General features: G+C 46.1%; 1 protein-coding gene across 1 annotated transcript in view; it reads left to right on the top strand.

Moving 5' to 3' along the window:
- ift122 (intraflagellar transport 122 homolog (Chlamydomonas)) overlaps positions 1-20,358 on the top strand; it is a 265,167-nt gene that overhangs the window by 58,958 nt on the left and 185,851 nt on the right. The window contains exons 5-6 of the mRNA XM_038812196.1: positions 11,950-12,016; positions 13,287-13,427. Of these exons, the coding sequence (XP_038668124.1) occupies positions 11,950-12,016; positions 13,287-13,427 (208 nt within the window). The remainder of the gene's footprint in view (positions 1-11,949; positions 12,017-13,286; positions 13,428-20,358) is intronic.

Raw genomic sequence — 20,358 nt, forward strand, 5'->3', positions numbered from 1 at the left:
TTGAGTAAAGGCAAGCAACCAGCAGAGGGCAGCAGAGCAGAGCTACTGATCAGCTGTTCTGGGGAAATTTGCATACGTGCAGTGCGGTCAGCCTAAGTTGAAGGTGGTTTGTGGAGGGGCTGTTGGCAAGTGACAGTTAAACCTGAAACACTTTGTGAGTGTTTCCCACCCTACCTCCTCCTCTAACCAACCCCCCCACCCCACGGTGGTTGGGAAGCGGGAGCAGGGGCCTGTCGTGAAGGTGAGTGAGTGCCTTTAAATTTGCTTACCTTTCAGCGGGATCAGGGTTTGAGATAATATCAGGTAAGCTCTTCCTTTCTTTTTCTTTTTCTTGTTTTTTTTTAATCTAGAGGGGATGTCAGGGAAGGCAGTACAATGCTCCTCCTGCAGAATGTTTGAGGTGAGGGACGCCGTCAGTGTCCCTGCTGATTTCATCTGTGGGAAGTGCACCCAACTCCAGCTCCTCAAAAACCGTGTTAGGGACCTGGAGCTTGAGCTGGATGAACTTCGGATCATTCGGGAGGCAGAGGGGGTCATTGATAGGAGCTTCAGGGAAGTAGTTACACCAAAGACTGGAGATAGATGGGTAACTGTAAGAGGGACTGGGAAGAAGCAGTCAGTGCAGGGACCCCCTGCGGTCGTTCCCCTGAGTAACAAGTATACCGTTTTGGATACTTGTGGGGGGGACGACTTACCAGGGGTAAGCCATGGGGTACGGGCCTCTGGCACGGAGTCTGTCCCTGTTGCTCAGAAGGGAAGGGGGGAAAGGAGTAGAACATTAGTAATTGGGGACTCAATAGTCAGGGGCACAGATAGGAGACTTTGTGGGAGCGAGAGAGACTCACGTTTGGTATGTTGCCTCCCAGGTGCAAGGGTACGTGATGTCTCGGATCGTGTTTTCCGGGTCCTTAAGGGGGAGGGGGAGCAGCCCCAAGTCGTAGTCCACATTGGCACTAACGACATAGGTAGGAAAGGGGACAAGGATGTCAGGCAGGCCTTTAGGGAGCTAGGATGGAAGCTCAGAGCGAGAACAAACAGAGTTGTTATCTCTGGGTTGTTGCCCGTGCCACGTGATAGTGAGATGAGGAATAGGGAGAGAGAGCAATTAAACACGTGGCTACAGGGATGGTGCAGGCGAGAGGGATTCAGATTTCTGGATAACTGGGGCTCTTTCTGGGGAAGGTGGGACCTCTATAGACAGGATGGTCTACATCTGAACCTGAGGGGCACCAATATCCTGGGGGGGAGATTTGTTAGTACTCTTTGGGGGGGTTTAAACTAATTCAGCAGGGGCATGGGAACCTGGATTGTAGTTTTGGGGTGCGAGAGATTGAGAGTAGAGAGGTCAGGAGCACAGTTTTGACTTCGCAGGAGGGCGGCAGTGTTCAGGTCTGTGGTTTGAAGTGTGTCTATTTCAATGCCAGGAGTATACGAAATAAGGTAGGGGAACTGGCAGCATGGGTTGGTACCTGGGACTTCGATGTTGTGGCCATTTCAGAGACATGGATAGAGCAGGGACAGGAATGGTTGTTGCAGGTTCCGGGGTTTAGGTGCTTTAGTAAGGTCAGAGAAGGGGGCAAAAGAGGGGGAGGTGTGGCGCTGCTAGTCAAGGACAGTATTACAGTGGTAGAAAGGATACAAGATGGGGACTCTTCTTCCGAGGTAGTATGGGCTGAGGTTAGAAACAGGAAAGGAGAGGTCACCCTGTTGGGAGTTTTCTATAGGCCACCTAATAGTTCTAGAGATGTAGAGGAAAGGATGGCGAAGATGATTCTGGAAAAGAGCGAAAGTAACAGGGTAGTTGTTATGGGAGACTTTAACTTTCCTAATATTGACTGGAAAAGATATAGTTCGAGTACATTGGATGGGTCGTTCTTTGTACAATGTGTGCAGGAGGGTTTTCTGACACAATATGTTGACAGGCCAACAAGAGGTGAGGCCACTTTGGATTTGGTTTTGGGTAATGAACCAGGACAGGTGTTAGATCTGGAGGTAGGTGAACACTTTGGAGACAGTGACCACAATTCGGTGACCTTTACGTTAGTGATGGAAAGGGATAAGTATACCCCGCAGAGCAAGAGTTATAGCTGGGGGAAGGGCAATTATGATGCCATTAGACATGACTTAGGATGTGTTGGTTGGAGAAGTAGGCTGCAAGGGTTGGGCACACTGGATATGTGGAGCTTGTTCAAGGAACAGCTATTGCATGTTCTTGATAAGTACGTACCAGTCAGGCAGGGAGGAAGGGGTCGAGCGAGGGAACCGTGGTTTACCAAAGAAGTGGAATCTCTTGTTAAGAGGAAGAAGGAGGCCTATGTGAAGATGAGGCGTGAAGTTTCAGTTGGGGCACTTGATAGTTACAAGGAAGCGAGGAAGGATCTAAAGAGAGAGCTGAGACGAGCAAGGAGGGGACATGAGAAGTCTTTGGCAGGTAGGATCAAGGAAAACCCAAAAGCTTTCTATAGGTATGTCAGGAATAAAAGAATGACTAGGGTAAGAGTAGGGCCAGTCAAGGACAGTGGTGGGAAGTTGTGTGTGGAGGCTGAGGAGATAAGCGAGATACTAAATGAATACTTTTCGTCAGTATTCACTCAAGAAAAAGATAATATTGTGGAGGAGAATGCTGAGACCCAGGCTATTAGAATAGATGGCATTGAGGTGCGTAGGGAAGAAGTGTTGGCAATTCTGGACAAGGTGAAAATAGATAAGTCCCCGGGGCCGGATGGGATTTATCCTAGGATTCTCTGGGAAGCCAGGGAAGAGATTGCTGAGCCTTTGGCTTTGATTTTTAGGTCATCATTGGCTACAGGAATAGTGCCAGAGGACTGGAGGATAGCAAATGTGGTCCCTTTGTTCAAGAAGGGGAGTAGAGATAACCCCGGTAACTATAGGCCGGTGAGCCTAACGTCTGTGGTGGGTAAAGTCTTGGAGAGGATTATAAAAGATACGATTTATAATCATCTAGATAGGAATAATATGATTAGGGATAGTCAGCATGGTTTTGTGAAGGGTAGGTCATGCCTCACAAACCTTATCGAGTTCTTTGAGAAGGTGACTGAACAGGTAGACGAGGGTAGAGCAGTTGATGTGGTGTATATGGATTTCAGTAAAGCGTTTGATAAGGTTCCCCACGGTCGGCTATTGCAGAAAATACGGAGGCTGGGGATTGAGGGTGATTTAGAGATGTGGATCAGAAATTGGCTAGTTGAAAGAAGACAGAGAGTGGTAGTTGATGGGAAATGTTCAGAATGGAGTTCAGTTACGAGTGGCGTACCACAAGGATCTGTTCTGGGGCCGTTGCTGTTTGTCATTTTTATAAATGACCTAGAGGAGGGCGCAGAAGGATGGGTGAGTAAATTTGCAGACGACACTAAAGTCGGTGGAGTTGTAGACAGTGCGGAAGGATGTTGCAGGTTACAGAGGGACATAGATAAGCTGCAGAGCTGGGCTGAGAGGTGGCAAATGGAGTTTAATGTGGAGAAGTGTGAGGTGATTCACTTTGGAAAGAATAACAGGAATGCGGAATATTTAGCTAATGGTAAAATTCTTGGTAGTGTGGATGAGCAGAGGGATCTCGGTGTCCATGTACATAGATCCCTGAAAGTTGCCACCCAGGTTGATAGGGTTGTGAAGAAGGCCTATGGTGTGTTGGCCTTTATTGGTAGAGGGATTGAGTTCCGGAGCCATGAGGTCATGATGCAGCTGTACCAAACTCTGGTACGGCCGCATTTGGAGTATTGCGTACAGTTCTGGTCGCCTCATTATAGGAAGGACGTGGAAGCTTTGGAACGGGTGCAGAGGAGATTTACCAGGATGTTGCCTGGTATGGAGGGAAAATCTTATGAGGAAAGGCTGATGGACTTGAGGTTGTTTTCGTTAGAGAGAAGAAGGTTAAGAGGTGACTTAATAGAGGCATACAAAATGATCAGAGGGTTAGATAGGGTGGACAGCGAGAGCCTTCTCCCGCGGATGGAGGTGGCTAGCACGAGGGGACATAGCCTTAAATTGAGGGGTAATAGATATAGGACAGAGGTCAGAGGTGGGTTTTTTACGCAAAGAGTGGTGAGGCCGTGGAATGCCCTACCTGCAACAGTAGTGAACTCGCCAACATTGAGGGCATTTAAAAATTTATTGGATAAGCATATGGATGATAAGGGCATAGTGTAGGTTAGATGGCCTTTAGTTTTTTTTTTTTTTTTTCCATGTCGGTGCAACATCGAAGGCCGAAGGGCCTGTACTGCGCTGTATCGTTCTATGTTCTATGTTCTATGTACCTGAACCAGAGGGGCACCAATATCCTGGGAGGGAAATTTGCTGCAGCTCTTCGGGGGGGGGGGGGGGGGTTTAAACTAATTTGGCAGGGGGATGGGAAACTGATTTGTAGTCCAGGAGATAGCATTGCTGGAGTTCAGGAAGTTGAGGGTAGTGCAGTACTGAGGAAGGTACCAAGGTCACAAGAGTGGGCCTGCAGGCATGAAGGTGGGTTGAAGTGTGTCTACTTCAATGCGAGGGGCATCAGGAATAAGGTTGGTGAGCTTGAAGCATGGATTGGTACCTGGGTCTACGACGTTGTGGCCATTACGGAGACGTGGCCAGAACAGGGGCAGGAATGGTTGTTGGAGATTCCGGGGTTTAGATGTTTCAGTAAGATGAGGGAAGGTGGTAAAAGAGGTGGAGGTGTAGCATTGTTAATCACGGATAGTATAATGGCTGCAGAAAGGCAGTTTGAGGAGGATCTGTCTACTGAGGTAGTGTGGGCTGAAGTTAGAAATAGGAAAGGAGCGGTCACTTTGTTAGGAGATTTCTACAGGCCCCAAACAGTAACAGAGATGTGGAGGAAAAGATTGCAATTCAGATTTTGGATAGGTGCGGTAGTCACAGGGTAGTTGTCATGGGTGACTTTTAACTTTACAAGTATTGATTGGAACCACTATAATTCAAATAGTTTGGATGGGGCTGTTTTTATCCAGTGTGTGCAGGAGGGTTTCCTCACACAATATGTGGATAGACCGACAAGAGACGGGGCCACGTTGGATTTGGTACTGGATAATGAACCGGGCCAAGTGTTAGATTTGGTTGTGGGAGAGCACTTTGGAGATAGTGACCACAATTCGATGACTTTCACTATAGCAATGGAGAGGGATAGGAACAAAGAACAAAGAAAACTACAGCACAGGAACAGGCTGTTCGGCCCTCCCAGCCTGCGCCGATCCAGATCCTTTATCTAAACCTGTCTCCTATTTTCCAAGGTCTACTTCCTCTGTTCCCTGCCCATTCATATATCTGTCTAGATCATAGATCATAGAATTTACAGTGTAGAAGGAGGCCATTCGGCCCATCGAGTCTGCACCGGCTCCTGGAAAGAGCACCCTACCCAAGGTTAACACCTCCACCCCATAACCCAGTAACCCCACCCAACACTAAGGGCAATTTTGGACACTAAGGGCAATTTATCATGGCCAATCCACCTAACCTGCACATCCTTGGACTGTGGGAGGAAACCGGAGCACCCAGAGGAAACCCACACACACACTGGGAGGATGTGCAGACTCCGCACAGACAGTGACCCAAGCCGGAATCGAACCTGGGACCCTGGAGCTGTGAAGCGATTGTGCTACCCACAATGCATCTTAAATGATGCTATCGTGCCCGCCTCTACCACCTCTGCTGGCAAAGCGTTCTAGGCACCCGCCACCCTCTGCGTAAAAAACTTTCCACGCACATCTCCCTTAAACTTTCCCCCTACGGCAGGGCAAGGTTTATAACTGGGGAACGGGTAATTACAATGCGATTAGGCAAGAATTAAGGAGCATAAGATGGAAACAGGAACCGTCAGGGATAGGCACAATTGGATGTGGAGCTTGTTCAAGGAACAAATACTGTGTGTCCTTGATATGTATGTCCCTGTCAGGCAGGGAGGAAATGGTTGCGTGAGGGAACCATGGTTTATAAAAGAGGTTGAATGTCTTGTCAAGAGGAAGAAGGGGGCTTATGCAAGGTTGAGAAAACAGGTTCAGTTAGGGCACTTGAGAGATACAGGATAGCTAGGAAGGAGCTCGAGAAAGGGCTTCGGAGAGCTAGGAGGGGGGCATGAAAAGTCCTTGGCTGGTAGGATCAAGGAAAACCCCGAGGTTTTTTACACTTGTGTGAGGAATAAAAGAATGACCAAGGTGAAGTTAGGGCCGGTCAAGGACAGTAGTGGGAACATGTGCATAGAGTCTAAAGATGTAGGATAGGCCCTAAATGAATACTTTTCTTCAGTGTTCGCAAAGGAGGGGGCCATGTTGTTGAGGAGGATAGTGCGATACCGGCTGGTAGGCTGGAGGAGGTAGATATTCGGAAGGAAAATGTGCGAGAAATTTTGAGAAGCCTGACGATAGATAAGTCCCCTGGGCCTGTTGGGAAATATCCTAGGATTCTTTGGGAGGCAAGGATGAGATTGCAGAGCCTTTGGCTTTGATCTTTATGTTCTCACTGTCTACAGGAATAGTGCCAGAAGACTGGAGAGAGGCGAATGTTCCTTGTTCAAGAAAGGGAATAGGTATTATAGGCCGGTTAGTCTCCCTTCGGTCATAGGTAAATTATTGGAAAGGGTCCTGAGAGATAGGATCTATGATCATTTGGAAAGATGCATCTTAATCCAGGATAGTCAGCATGGATTTGTGAGGGGTAAGTCTTGCCTCACAAGTTTGATTGTATTCTTTGAGGAGGTAACTACGTACATAGATGAAGGTAGAGCAGTTGATGTTGTATACATGGATTTTAGTAAGGCGTTTGATAAGGTTCTCCATGGTCGGCTCATGCAGAAAGTAAGGAGGCATGGCATAGAGGGAAATTTGGCCGATTGGATCAGTAACTGGCTATCACATAGAAGACAGAGGATGGTGGTAGATTTTCATCCTGGAGCCCAGTCACCAGTGGTGCACCACAGGGATCAGTGCTGGGTCCTCCGCTATTTGTGATTTTTATCAATGACTTGGGTGATGGAGTTGAAGGTTGGGTTAGTAAATTTGCTGATGACACCAAGATGGGAGAGTTGTGGATAATGTGGAGGGCTGTTGCCGGCTGCAAAGAGACATTGATAGGATGCAGAGCTGGTCTGAAAAGTGACAGATGGAGTTTAATCCTGATAAGTGAGAGGTGATTCATTTTGGTAGGACAAATTTAAATGCGGATTACAGGATTAACGGTCGGGTTCTGAGGACTGTGGAGGAGCAGAGATATCTTGGAGTTCATCTCCATAGATCTCTGAAAGTTGCCACCCAAGTGGATAGAGCTGTGAAGAAAGCGACAGTGCGTTAACATTTATTAACAGGGGGGTTGAGTTTAAGAGTCGTGAGGTTATGCTGCAACTGTCCAAGACCTTGGTTAGATCACATTTGGAGTATTGTGTGCAGTTCTGGTCACCTCATTATAGAAAGAATGTGGAAGCATTGGAAAGGGTGCAAAGCAGATTTACCAGGATGCTGCCTGGATTGGAGGGTAGGTCTTATGAGGAAAGGTTGAGGGAGCTATGGCTTTTCTCATTGGAGTGACGGGGGATGAGAGGTGACTTAATTGAGGTGTATAAGATGATGAGAGGGATTGATAGAGTGGACGTTCAGTGACTTTTTCCTCAGATGGATGTAGCTGTTACAAGGGGGCATAACTATAAGGTTCATGGTGGAATATATAGGAGGGATCTCAGAGGCAGGTTCTTTACTCAGAGAGTGGTTGGAGCGTGGCATGCACTCCCAGCTATGGTAGTGGAGTCGGACACTTTAGGAACTTTCAAGCGGTTATTGAATAGGCATATGGAGTGCACTAGAATGATTGGGAATAGGTTGGTTTGATCTTAGTTTCAGACTAGGTGGCACAACATCGTGGGCTGAAGGGCCTGTACTGTGCTGTACGGTTCTATGTTCTCTCCGGAGTAGAAAGACACGGAATCCAAAACCCCAAATATTGCGACCAGTTCGAAGGTTGTCTGCAAATTTTTAATATCGTGTCAAAAAAGGAGGCCCAGAATCCAGCAAGTTTAGGACGACCAAAACACATGCGTATGGTCAGCTGGTGTAAGTGAATAGCAGTCATGCTTATTCCCCACATCTTGAAAGAATCCACTCATCCTTACCTTTGTCCAATACTTTCTTTGTATGATGTGGAGATGCCGGAGCTGGACTGGGGTGGGCACAGGAAGAAGTCTTACAACACCAAGTTAAAGTCCAACAGGTTTATTTGGAATCACTAGCTTTCGGAGCATAGCTCCTTCATCAAGTGAGTGAAGAGGTGGGTTACACAAACACATATATAGACAAAGCCAATGATGCAAGATGATATTTTGAACGCAAGTCTTTCCAGGTAATTACGTCTTTACAGGTCCAGACGGTGCGACTGGAGAGAGGACTAATTACAGGTTAAAGAGGTGTCAATTGTCTCAAGCTGGTAGGATTTCGCTAGCTCAGGCTAGATGGTGAGGGGTTAATGTAGTGAGACATGAATCTGTGTAGCACTTTGAACCTAAGCAAACTCAGTCTGCTCAGGATGAAGTGGAGTTCACTTTGTAGAGGGCTTCTCTCTGAACCTTCTCAATAAGCACAGAGCCCATTTCTCATATGCTCTCTTCAAAGGGGCAGGATCTGAAGATAGAATGAGACTGTACAGATTTGAAATTTACCCTCTCCGCTGCTGTGCCACGGCCAATATCTTTTCCAGCAAGGAAGAAAGTGGGGGGGCAAGGGGGAGGACGGAATAAACTTACATAAGAAATCCCGAATTTGAAATAAGCGAAAAAGGTTGGCACTAGAAAGATTATGGGCTGGATTCTCCACACTCCGACGCCAAAATCGCATTCGACGATGGGGTGGAAAATCCGATTTCCTGCACAAAATCGGGACCAGCACCGGGGGGGGGGGGGGGGGGGGGGGGGGGGGGCGCTGCGCCGATTATCCACCACTGCCTCAGGCCGCTATTCTCCGTCCCCGACCGGCTGAATTCCCGACGACATGGACCACTCATGGTCCCACCGTCCATTATACCCGTGTGGCGGCTGCAAACTTAGTCCGGGGCCGTCACGGTCTTGGGAGGGCCGATTGATGGGAGGGGGGAGGCCACATTTGGGATTGGGGGCTATGTGTGCAGGTGGTCCGGGTCGGGTGACTGGCCAATGCGGGGCACTATTTCGCCGATACAGGTCTGCGGGCTGAGTCTGCCATACAGCACGGCGAGGCAGCTGGCATGCGTATGTGTGGCCTCTGACCGGTAAGTGCGGGGGGGGGGGGGCCGTATCGGCAGCTGGAGCTGCAAGCTCCACGACGCTGTACTGTTCTATGTTCTATGTCCGGCTTTAGAACATAGAACATAGAACAGTACAGCACAGAACAGGCCCTTCGGCCCTCAATGTTGTGCCGAGCCATGATCACCCTACTCAAACCCACGTATCCACCCTATACCCGTAACCCAACAACCCCCCCCTTAACCTTACTTTTATTAGGACACTACGGGCAATTTAGCATGGCCAGTCCACCTACCCCGCACATCTTTGGACTGTGGGAGGAAACCGGAGCACCCGGAGGAAACCCACGCACACAGGGGGAGGACGTGCAGACTCCACACAGACAGTGACCCAGCCGGGAATCGCACCTGGGACCCTGGAGCTGTGAAGCATTTATGCTAACTACCGTGCTGCCCCTTTTAAAGACAGGACTAGGAACATATAGGAACTAGAGTAGGTCATTCAGCCCCTCGAACCTGTCCCACCATTTAATGAGATCACGCTGATCTGTGACCGAACTCCATATACCTGCCTTTGGCCCATATAATAATAATCGCTTTTTGTCACATGTAGGCTTCAATTAAGTTACTGTGGAAAGCCCCTGTGAATATCCCTTAATAATTTTGCTTAACAAAAATCTATCTATCTCAGATTTAAAATTAGCAACTGTTCTAGCTTCAAATGCTGTTATGGGAGAGAGTTCCAAACCTCTACTACCCTTTGAGTGAGGAAATTCTTCCTAAAATCTCTCCTGAACAGTCTTGCCCTAATTTTTAGACTGTGTCCCTTAGTTTTTGAATCTCCAACCAGTGGAAGTTTTTGAATCTCCAGCCAGTGGAAGTGGTTTAGCTAATGTAATAATCTTTATTGTCACAAGTAGGCTTACATTAACACTGAAATGAAGTTACTGTGAAAAGCCCCTAGTCGCTATATCCATGCACCTGTTCGGGTGCACAGAGGGAGAATTCAGAATGTCCAAATTACCTAACAGCATGTCTTTCAGGTCTTGTGGGAGGAAACCGGAGGAAACACAGGCAGACACGGGGAGAACATGCAGACTCCACAAAGACAGTGACCCAAGCCGGGAATCGAACCTGGGACCCTGGAGCTGTTAAGCAACAGTGCTACCCACTGTGCTACCCTGTTTATCCCTGTTAATATCATAAATATTTCGATCAGACCTTCTAAATTCTAGAAGAATAAGAAGAATTTATTTCTCTTGAGAGTTGTGAATCTTTGTAACTCTTCTCCAGGGTGTTGCAGGGCAGGGCCAATGAATGTTTATAAGGCCAACCAGATAGATTCTTGACTGACAAGGGAGTCAAAGATTATCGGAGGTCAGCAGAATGTGGAGTTCAGCCACAGTCTGATGAGCTATGATCTTGTTGAATGGAGGAGCAGGTTCAAGGGGCCAAATAGCCTCCTACTGCTCCTAATTTGCACCTTGGTCTGTTTGTCATACTTGTAACCAGAGGACCAGTTTCCCTTTTGCAGACAAGGCCAATATTTTCTTTTTAGAAACAGGCTTTCAAGGAGGCTTTAAAATGTTAATCCTTGTGACTTGGTAGAAGGCTAGAAGTTATAACCTGATATTAGCAGTGATATACCTTCTGATCACAATAAGAAGTCTTACAACACCAGGTTAAAGGCCAACAGGTTTATTTCAAATCACTAGCTTTCGGAGCACAGCTCTCTCCTCGGGTGAATGTTCCCTTCCAGTTGGGGAACACTTCAGCAGTCAAGGACATTCAGCCTCTGATCTTCGGGTAAGCGTTCTCCAAGGCGGCCTTCAGGACATGGACAACGCAGAATTGCCGAGCAGAAACACGTGAGTATGACCTCAACCGGGACCTTGGATTCATGTTGCATTACTTTCACCCCCCACCATTTGGCCTGGGCTTGTGAAATACTACCAACTGTCCTGGCTTGAGACAATTCACACCTCTTTAACCTGTGATTATCCCTCTCCCCAATTGCTCCCTCTGGACCTGTAAGGTTTTAATTACCTGCAAAGACTTGTATTCAAAGCATCGTCTTGTATCTTTGACTTTGTCTAAATATATGTTTCTGGAACCCATCTCTTCGTTCACTTGAGGAAAGAGTTGTACCCCGAAAGCTAGTGATTTGAAACAAACCGGTTGAACTTTAACGTGGTGTTGTAAGACTTCTTACTGTGCTCATCCCAGTCCAACGATGCCATCTCCACATCATGGATAGCCTCTGATGTTGCTCTTGCATTCTACAGTCTGCTGCAAAATCCAAGCAGGACTTATAATGAAAGGTTTTCAAAAATCAAAAAGATTAGGTCAAGTGATGTCTGGCCATTGCTACGTGATGAAAAAAAGTTGATAGTCCATTCATGTTAATAAAGTTCCTTCCACCACTAATCCTCAGTGTCTTCCCATTCAGTATATATTTCTATTTCTGGTTTTTCCTCCAAATTTATTATCTGATGCTTTTCAGTATTAAACTGTGTTTGGCACTTGTTTGCCCATTCCATGAATCCATGTGCTCCCAAAATCTTATGACTATCTTATGTTTGCCAGACCCTTACTTTTGAAGTACACACTGCAAGTAGATTAGAAACAAAAGATGAGTTACAGAATAATTGAATGAATTGGATTAACCAGTTTGAATTGTCATGTTTATAATTTCACTTTATTTTTCCTTTTATGTTTAAAATGCCTTTATTGCAGGTTTGTGGTCTCCAGAGCAGAAATCTGTCTCCAAGCACAAAGTCAACAGCAAAATTACCTGCTGCAGGTAATACACTCATTGCTGCTTGTATCTTTGCTCTTGTGGGTTTTAGGTATGATCTCAAGGCTGATTGTTACAAAACTGAGCTTGGTGCTTGTATTTGCAAACTTCCAATATGTTTCCCTCTGTATCTCCTTTGGTGCAATGTCATGTTAAACACCACAGATCTACAATGCAGTTTCCTTATTCTGCACAATTTTCTTCATTATTGGCTGAAGGATTAGTCTACGCAGCTGTAACGGGAACCTCAAATTTATCAGACTGTAAAAAATGATTCTCACAGTGACCAGTATGTGCAATTAAAGGAGTTGGCATGGGATGATGACGTCCACCCTACATTCTGCCACCTCCACCTTCCTATCCACTCTTGCGAAAGCGTACCATTGTTTAAAAGGCAGTTTGCCAGAGCCTTTTCCTCAAAATACTGTGATAACCGGGATTGTCTTGAAGACTTTGGGCTATAAATTGGGAAATACTGCAAGTGTCACTCAAATATTTTCATTGTTATACTTAACAAGCCATGCCCATCATTTTGTTTTGCATTACAGTTGGAAAATATTCCATTTCAACAAAATGACTATCTCATTCCCACTTTATATGATCTGTATGTTGGATGAAGAGGCGTAGTAGGTAGCTGCTATGGGTGCCAAATTATTCATTTGGGTTGGAGGAGAATCCAAATCATCCGAGAGAGGAGAGTCAGACCATCCCAGAGAGGAGAGTCAGACCATCCCAGAGAGGAGAGCCGGATCATCCCAGCGAGGAGAGCGGATCGTCCCAGAGAGGAGAGCGGATCGTCCCAGAGAGGAGAGTCAGATCATCCCAGAGAGAAGAATCAGACCATCCCAGTGAGGAGAGTCAGATCATCCCAGCGAGGGGAGCTGGATCATCCGAGAGAGGAGAGTCAGATCATCCCAGAGAGGAGAGCGGGATCATAGTGGAGAGGAGAGCGGACCATCCCAGTGAGGAGAGCCGGACCATCCCAGTGAGGAGAGCCGGACCATCCCAGTGAGGAGAGCCGGACCATCCCAGTGAGGAGAGCCGGACCATCCCAGTGAGGAGAGCCGGATCATCCCAGTGAGGAGAGCCGGATCATCCCAGAGAGGAGAGCCGGATCATCCCAGCACCACCCATCCTGAAGGGTGTACAGAATTTCCCAGTGGGGGCCTTTAGGACTTTATTTAAAGCTGGTAAATTCAGGAACAGTAGTCATTGTAATTTTGACGCCTTAAATTTGTTTCCTAAATGTATTCTTCTTGTTGCTGTATTTTGCTAGTTGGACAAATGATGGGCAGTACCTGGCCATCAGCCTGTTCAATGGTGTCGTCAGTATCCGGAGTAAGAGCGGAGAAGAGAAAGTGAGGATTGAGAGACCTGGGGCTGTCCCAATCTGGTCAATTTGCTGGAATCCATCCAAGTAAGTAAGGAAACGTACCTTGGCGTATTTGAGATGCATGCCATTAAAACATATGAAATTGAGTTTGGACAGTGCAAACCTAGTTTTCAATTTCAAGTTCAGCAACCATAAAACCCATAATTCAAAACTAATAAGCATTGAATTGGCAATTTTCCTTAAATATTTACTAAAAAGGTGGCTGATATTGAAAATCGAAAATTCCAATTGGTGCAGTAGCGATGTAGTTCTGAGGTTGCACATTGTTTATGGAAAGCAAAAAGAACTTTGCTTCCTTTGTTCTGTGATATACCTGAATTGCGAGCGCTTGATACGGGTGATAGATGAAAAAGTGTTTTTCATCCCTCAGCACTGTTACTCATCATCTTAAGTCAGGACACAAAATCTAAAATTATTAAATGATTCTTTTTTTATTTACCGTACTTGAAGTTCCCATTATGTACCCGGGCAGTACCTTGGACAGAGGCAGTACCTTGTGTAATGAATGTAGAAATCAATATATATTATATTTCATATTCTGTTGCAGTAGTGTTATTTTAAGAGATCCCTGATTTAAAATACATACAAGCAGTGTGTCTACTAAAGCTGTAATTATAGAGTTGTGAAAAGGTGAGGTGATCATTCATTCTATCCACTAAAGGGGCTAAAGGAATTGTGTTTGATTGATGGAGATTCCGTGGACTGTCGATAATTTATGAGGGAGTGGGGTCTCGTCCTAGCTAAGTAGTTCATGGAATTTAGTGGGATACGGATGATATATCCCACTAAATTCTGCCACCTCTACTGGATGATTTAACCCTTTTTGTCACTGGAGGGTTCTTCGGCTACTCATGGTACAGTCGAGATGACGGAGTTGACGCGGTCATCTCGACTGTACTGTGGGTAGCCGAAGAACCTCTCCAGTGACAAACAGGAGGAAGATCATCCAGTAGAAGCAGCAGAAGAGGATTCTGGTACAAGTCATAGAATCATAGAGATTACAGTGCAGAAAGAGGCCATTCGGCCCATTGAGTCTGCACCGGCCCTTTGAACGAGCACATTTAAACCCATACTTCTAACCTATCCCCTAACCAAAGTAACCCCACTTAACCTTTTTGGACACTAAAGGCAATTTAGCATGGCCAATCCACCTAACTTGCACATCTTTGGACTGTGGGAGGAAACCGGAGCACCAGGAGGAAACCAGGAGCACCAGGAGGAAACTCACGCAGATACTGGGAGAATGTGCAGACAGTGACCCAGCAGGGAATCAAACATGGGACCCTGGAGCTGGGAAGGTACTGTGCTAACCACTGTGCTGCCGTGCTGCTCATCTCGACTACTGTGGGTAGCCAAAGAGCCCCTCCAGTGACAAACAGGAGGATCATCCAGTGGAGGTGGCAGAAGAGGATTCTGGGAGAAGTCAGTTCAGTCACCTTGACTGTACTGTAGGTAGCCGAAGAATTGGTGTCAACGAGCCATTTACTGTTTCCCATCCTCCCTCTTCCTCTAACCAAACAAAAGGCACTGTGAGGAGGACAAACAAGGTAAGATTCTTACATCCTTCTTAAGTGCACAAGGGCAGAGATGGCAGTTAGGGCAGTGATATCCTCCTCCTGCTAGATGTGGGAGATCAGGGAGCTTTCTAACGTCCCTGACGACTATGTCTGCGGGAAGTGTGACTAGCTGCATCTCCTTACAGATCGCATGGTTTGGTTTGAGCAGCTGCTGGACACATTGTGGAGCATACAGGGGACAGAGAGTGTGATAGACACTAGTTTCAGGGAGGTGGCCACACCACAGGTTCAGACAGGTAGCTGGGTGACCACCAGGAGAAGCAGGCACGTAAGACAGGAGCCTCCTGTGGCTTTTCCCCCCCTCAAACAGGTATACCATTTTGGTGGATTGGCCATGCTAAATTGCCTTTAGTGTCCAATTGGAGTTCATTACAGAGAGCAATTTGTTAGATGGGCTTTTCAATACAGTATGTTGACAATCCAACCAGGGAGGGGGCCATGCTGGATTTTGTATTGGGGGGGGATAGCCTCTCTGGGCAAGATACCAGCAGCTGTCAGGCCTGTGGCATCACAACTGGTTCTGCTGTAGAGCAGGATCGGACTAGGTCCGAGTGATAGTAGTAGGATACTTGATAATTGGGCACAGACAGGTGTTTCTGTGGCCGGAAACAGGACTTTAGGGTGGTGTGTTGCCTCCCTGCTGCCAGGGTCCTGGTTGTCTCCAGAAAACTATAGGGCTTCACCAGATGTCCTTGTCCACATTGGGACTAATGACATATGCGGGAAGAGGTCCTGCAAAGACAATTCAGTGAGTTGGGTCGGGAGCTAAAAAGCAGGAACTCTAGGGTAGTAATCTCAGGATTACACGTCGTGCCACGTGGTAGCGAGGCTTGGAACAGGGAGATAGTACAGTTGAACACGTGGCTAAAGAGCTGGTGTAGGAGGGAGGGGTTTAGATATATGGATCACTAGGATGTCTTCTGGGAAGGTGGGACCTGTACAAGAGGACAGGTTGCACTGAGCTGGAGGGGCACCAATATCGTGAACTGAGAGCCTAGATTACTGCATGGAACTGTGATGTAATTGCAATTACGGAGACATGGTTAAAGGAAGGACAGAATTGGCAGCTTAACATTCCAGGATGCCGATGCTTTAGACGGGACAGAAGGGGAAACAAAAGAGGTGGGGGTGTTGCTCATTAGGGAGCAGATCACAGCTGTGTTGAAGGAGGACACATTGGAGGGATCTTGAAGTAAGGTATGATGGATGGCGCTCCAGAATAAGAAGAATTAAATCACCGTGTTGGGACCTTCCTACAGCCTGGGGAGAGACCAAGGAGCATTTGTGTAGTCAGATACTGAAAAGGTGTGAAAAAGCAGGTTAGTCATGATGGGTGTCTTTAATTTCCCCCATATTGACTGGGAATCCCTTACAGCCAAGGGCTCTGATGGAGAGTGTAGTAATCCACGGGAGGCAGGAGTTCCTTCACCACACCAATATTTATTTACAATAACGATATTACAGGAGCAGCTACAAACAGTGCTGCTAGCAGTCCAGTCAACTTAAGACTGCTCACAAAGCCGACACAGGTGATTATATGGGCCCCCTCAATGAGCTATCATTGAGGGAGCTCATACTCCAATTGGCCAACCAATAAAGCCAATTGGAGTTCATTACAGAGAGCAATTTGTTAGATGGGCTTTTCAATACAGTATGTTGACAATCCAACCAGGGAGGGGGCCATACTGGATTTGGTATTGGGGAATGAGCCAGCCCAGATGATTGATGTTTTAGTGGAGGAGCATTTTGGGTTTAGTTACCATATTTCCATAAGACTTTGGGTGATAATGGATAAGGACAAGAACAAGAGAAGCCCCCGGAGTGAGGGTGCCAAATTGGATGAGGGCTAATTACATCCAAATTAGAGAGGAACTGGGGAATGTGGATTGGGAGCAGCTATTTGAGGGCAAATCCACGTCTGACATGAGGGAGATTTTTAAAGTGCAGGACAGGCATGACCCCGCAAAAATGAAGGATAGAAATGGCAAGATTCGGGAACTATGGATGACAAGGGAAATTGTAAGCTTCCTTTTCCCTTTTGACTAAGCTTATGATAGGCATCTAAAAATTGACGAAGCCCTTAATGGAGTACAGTGAAAGTAGGAAGGAACTTAAATGTGGAATTAAGAGGGCTAAAAGGGGTCATGAAATGTCTTCAGCAAACATGACCAAGGAGAACCCCAAAGCTTTTTATGTATATATTAAGAGCAAGAGGGTAGCAAGAGAAAGAGTAGACACAGTCTGCATGGAACCACAGGAAGTGGGCGAAATCCATGAGTACTTTATATTGATATTCACCAGGGAGAAGGGTATGACAGATGTTGAGGTCAAGGATAGGTGTGTGAACGTTCTTGTGAACGTCAATATATCAAAGGAGAAAGTGTTGAGTTTCCTAAATTGCATTAAGGTAGACAAATCCCCGGCGCTGGATGGGATCTATCCCAGGTTACTACGGGAGGCATGGGGAGAAATGGCTGGGGCCTTAACAGGTATCTTCACATCCTCTTTGACCATAGGCGAGGTTCCAGAGGACTGGAAAATAGGCAATGTTGTTCCCCTGTTTAAGAAAGGATGCAGGGATAATCCAGCAAATTATAAACCGGTGACCCTGACATTCAGTGGTGGGGACGCATTTGGAAAAGATACTGAGGGACAGAATAAATGCACATTTGGAGGAAAATGGGCTAGTTAGTGGCAGGCAACACTGGGAATGTCATGTTCTCACCAACTTGGTTGAGTTTTTTGAAGAGCTGACAAAGGAAATTGATGAGGGAAGGGCTGTGGAGTAGTTTATATGGACTTTAGTAAGGTGTTTGACAAGGTCCCACATGGCAGACTGGTACAAAAACTGAAATACATGGAATTCAGGGTGGGCTGGTTGGATGGATACAGAACTGGCTTGGTTATGGAAGACAGAGAGTAGCTTTGGAAGGGTGTTTTTCTGAATGGAGATCTGTAGGTAGTGGTGTTCCGCAGGGATCAGTGCTGGACCTCTGATGTTTGTAGTATATATAAATGATCTGGAGGAAAATGTGGGTGGTCTGATTGGTAGGTTTGCGGATGACCGGAAGATTGGTAAAGTTGCTGATAGTGCCGAGGATTGTCAGAGGATACAAAAGGATATAGATAGGTTGGAGACTTGGGCACAGAAATGGCAGATGGAGTTTAATCCGTGAAAAATTTGGAGGATCAAATGTATGAATTATACTTTAAATGGCAGAACCCTTAGGAATATTAACTTACAGATGGATCTGGACGTGCAGTCCACAGTTCCCTAAAAATGGCAACACAGGTGGCCAAGCTTTGGAGAGAGTGCAGAGAAGGTTCACCGGGATGTGGCCTGGTCTCGAGGTTGTTGGCTATGAGTAGAGGTTGAAGAAACAAGGATTGTTTTCACTGGAAAGACGGAGGCTGAGAGGAGACCTGATAGAGGTCCACAAATTTATGAAAGTCAAAGACAGGGTGGATAATCAGAGGCTTTTTCCAAGGGTACAAGTGTCAATTACAAGGGGGCACAGGTTCAAGGTGAGAGGGTGATGCGTGGGGTAAGTTTTTCCACACAGAGTGGTGGGTGCCTGGAACGTGCTGCCAAAGGATGTGGTGGAATATTTTAGAGGCATCTGGATGGGTATGTGAATAGGGAGAAAATAGAGGAATACGGACTGTATAAGGGCAGAAGGTTCTTTTTTAGTTTTTAGTTAAGGGCATCATGATCGACACTGACTTGGAGGGCTGAAGGGCCTGTTCCTGTGCTGTACGTTTCTTTGTTCTTTGATGTAATTAAAGGGAGGAGCCAGACCTGTGTGTAGTTTTGAAGTTTGAAATATGATTTTAAGTTGAACAGCAGTTTTGTCAAATGCTGTTAGGTTGAGCAGAGGTACTGTATCTGCTCTTGAAAGTCCACCAAAAGTCTCTACACAGTTAACCTATTTTGTTAACTTTATTTATAAGCTTAACTGCACAATGAACAATAAAGTTAATGCGCGGTATGAGGGCACAGTGGTTAGAATCGCTGCCTCACAGCGTCAGGGCCCCGGGTTCAGTTCCGGCCTTGGGTGACTGTCTGTGTGGAGTTTATACTTTCTCCCTGTGTCTGAGTGGGTTTCCTCCGGGTGCTCTGGATTTCTCCCACAGTTCAAAAATGTGCAGGTTACCTGAATTGACCATGATTAAAAACAATTCCCCTTTGTGTCCAAGGATGTGCAGGTTAGGTGAGATTCAGGTGTTGCGAGGGCTGGGCCGAATGGCCTTCTTCTGCACTGTAGGGATTCGATGTTCTATTCTATGATTCTCTTCTGTAAGTGGCATTTGTCTGCACGTTCTCTCCGGGTCTGCCTGGGTTCCCTCCGGTGGCTCCGGTTTCCTCCCACAAGTTGCAAAAGACTTGTTTGTTAGGTGAATTGGACATTCGGAATTCTCCCTCCGAGTACCCGAACAGGCGCCGGACAGTGACTTCATTGCAATGTTAATGTAAGCCTACTTGTGACACTAATAAAGATTATTATTATAAAAGATACCAATTGGTCAGAGTCATTACACTTGGGGTGAAGTATTCTTTCCTCATAGTTTTACAAATTGAAAAAAAATGTTTAGTGTTTTTCCTGTATCCTAGCACTTAAATCTAAAATTTTCCTGCTCCCTTAAGAGATATTGCAAAACAATTACAGTGATTAACTCCTCCATTTAAGTCAAAGCATTGTTTCCAGTCATTACAGACTAATTTCTCTTTCTTGCCTCAATATTCTGCAATTTTGCCTGAGAGTTAGGTTTGTTATCTTTTAATAGCAGGTAAACATTGATTTTTTTTCTGTATCAATTAAATGAGGCAATTAAATGACTGGTTCCTGACTCGCACTGTTACGATTAGTAATGAGGTTCACTAGATTAATTCCAGAGATGAGGGGTTTGTTAGTCTCGGGGAGCAAGATTGAGCTGTTCAGGCCTGTACTCTTGAGAGTTCAGAAGAATGTGAAGAGATCTAATTGAGGTATATAAAATGATAAAAGATATTGACAAAGTAGACATGGAGCGGATGCTTCCTCTTGTGGGGCATTCTAGAACGAGTGGTCATAGTTTTAGAATAAGGGCTATCAGATTTAAAACAGAGATGAGAAATTACTTCTCTCAAAGGCTCATGAATCTGTGGCATTCACTACCCAGAGTGCTGTGAATGCCAGGACATTGAGTAAATTTAAGGAACAAATGGACAGATTTTTAATTAGTAATAGGTTGAAGGGTTATGGAGAATGGGCCGGAAAGTGGAGTTGAGGCCGAGATGAGATCAGGCATGATTGTATGGCTCAGTGGATTTGAGGGGCTGAATTAGAACATCTAACAGCACAGAACAGGCCCTTCGGCCCTCGATGTTGTGCCGAGCA

The sequence above is a fragment of the Scyliorhinus canicula genome, chromosome 11 (genome assembly GCF_902713615.1).
Source record: "Scyliorhinus canicula chromosome 11, sScyCan1.1, whole genome shotgun sequence".
NCBI lineage: Eukaryota > Metazoa > Chordata > Chondrichthyes > Carcharhiniformes > Scyliorhinidae > Scyliorhinus > Scyliorhinus canicula.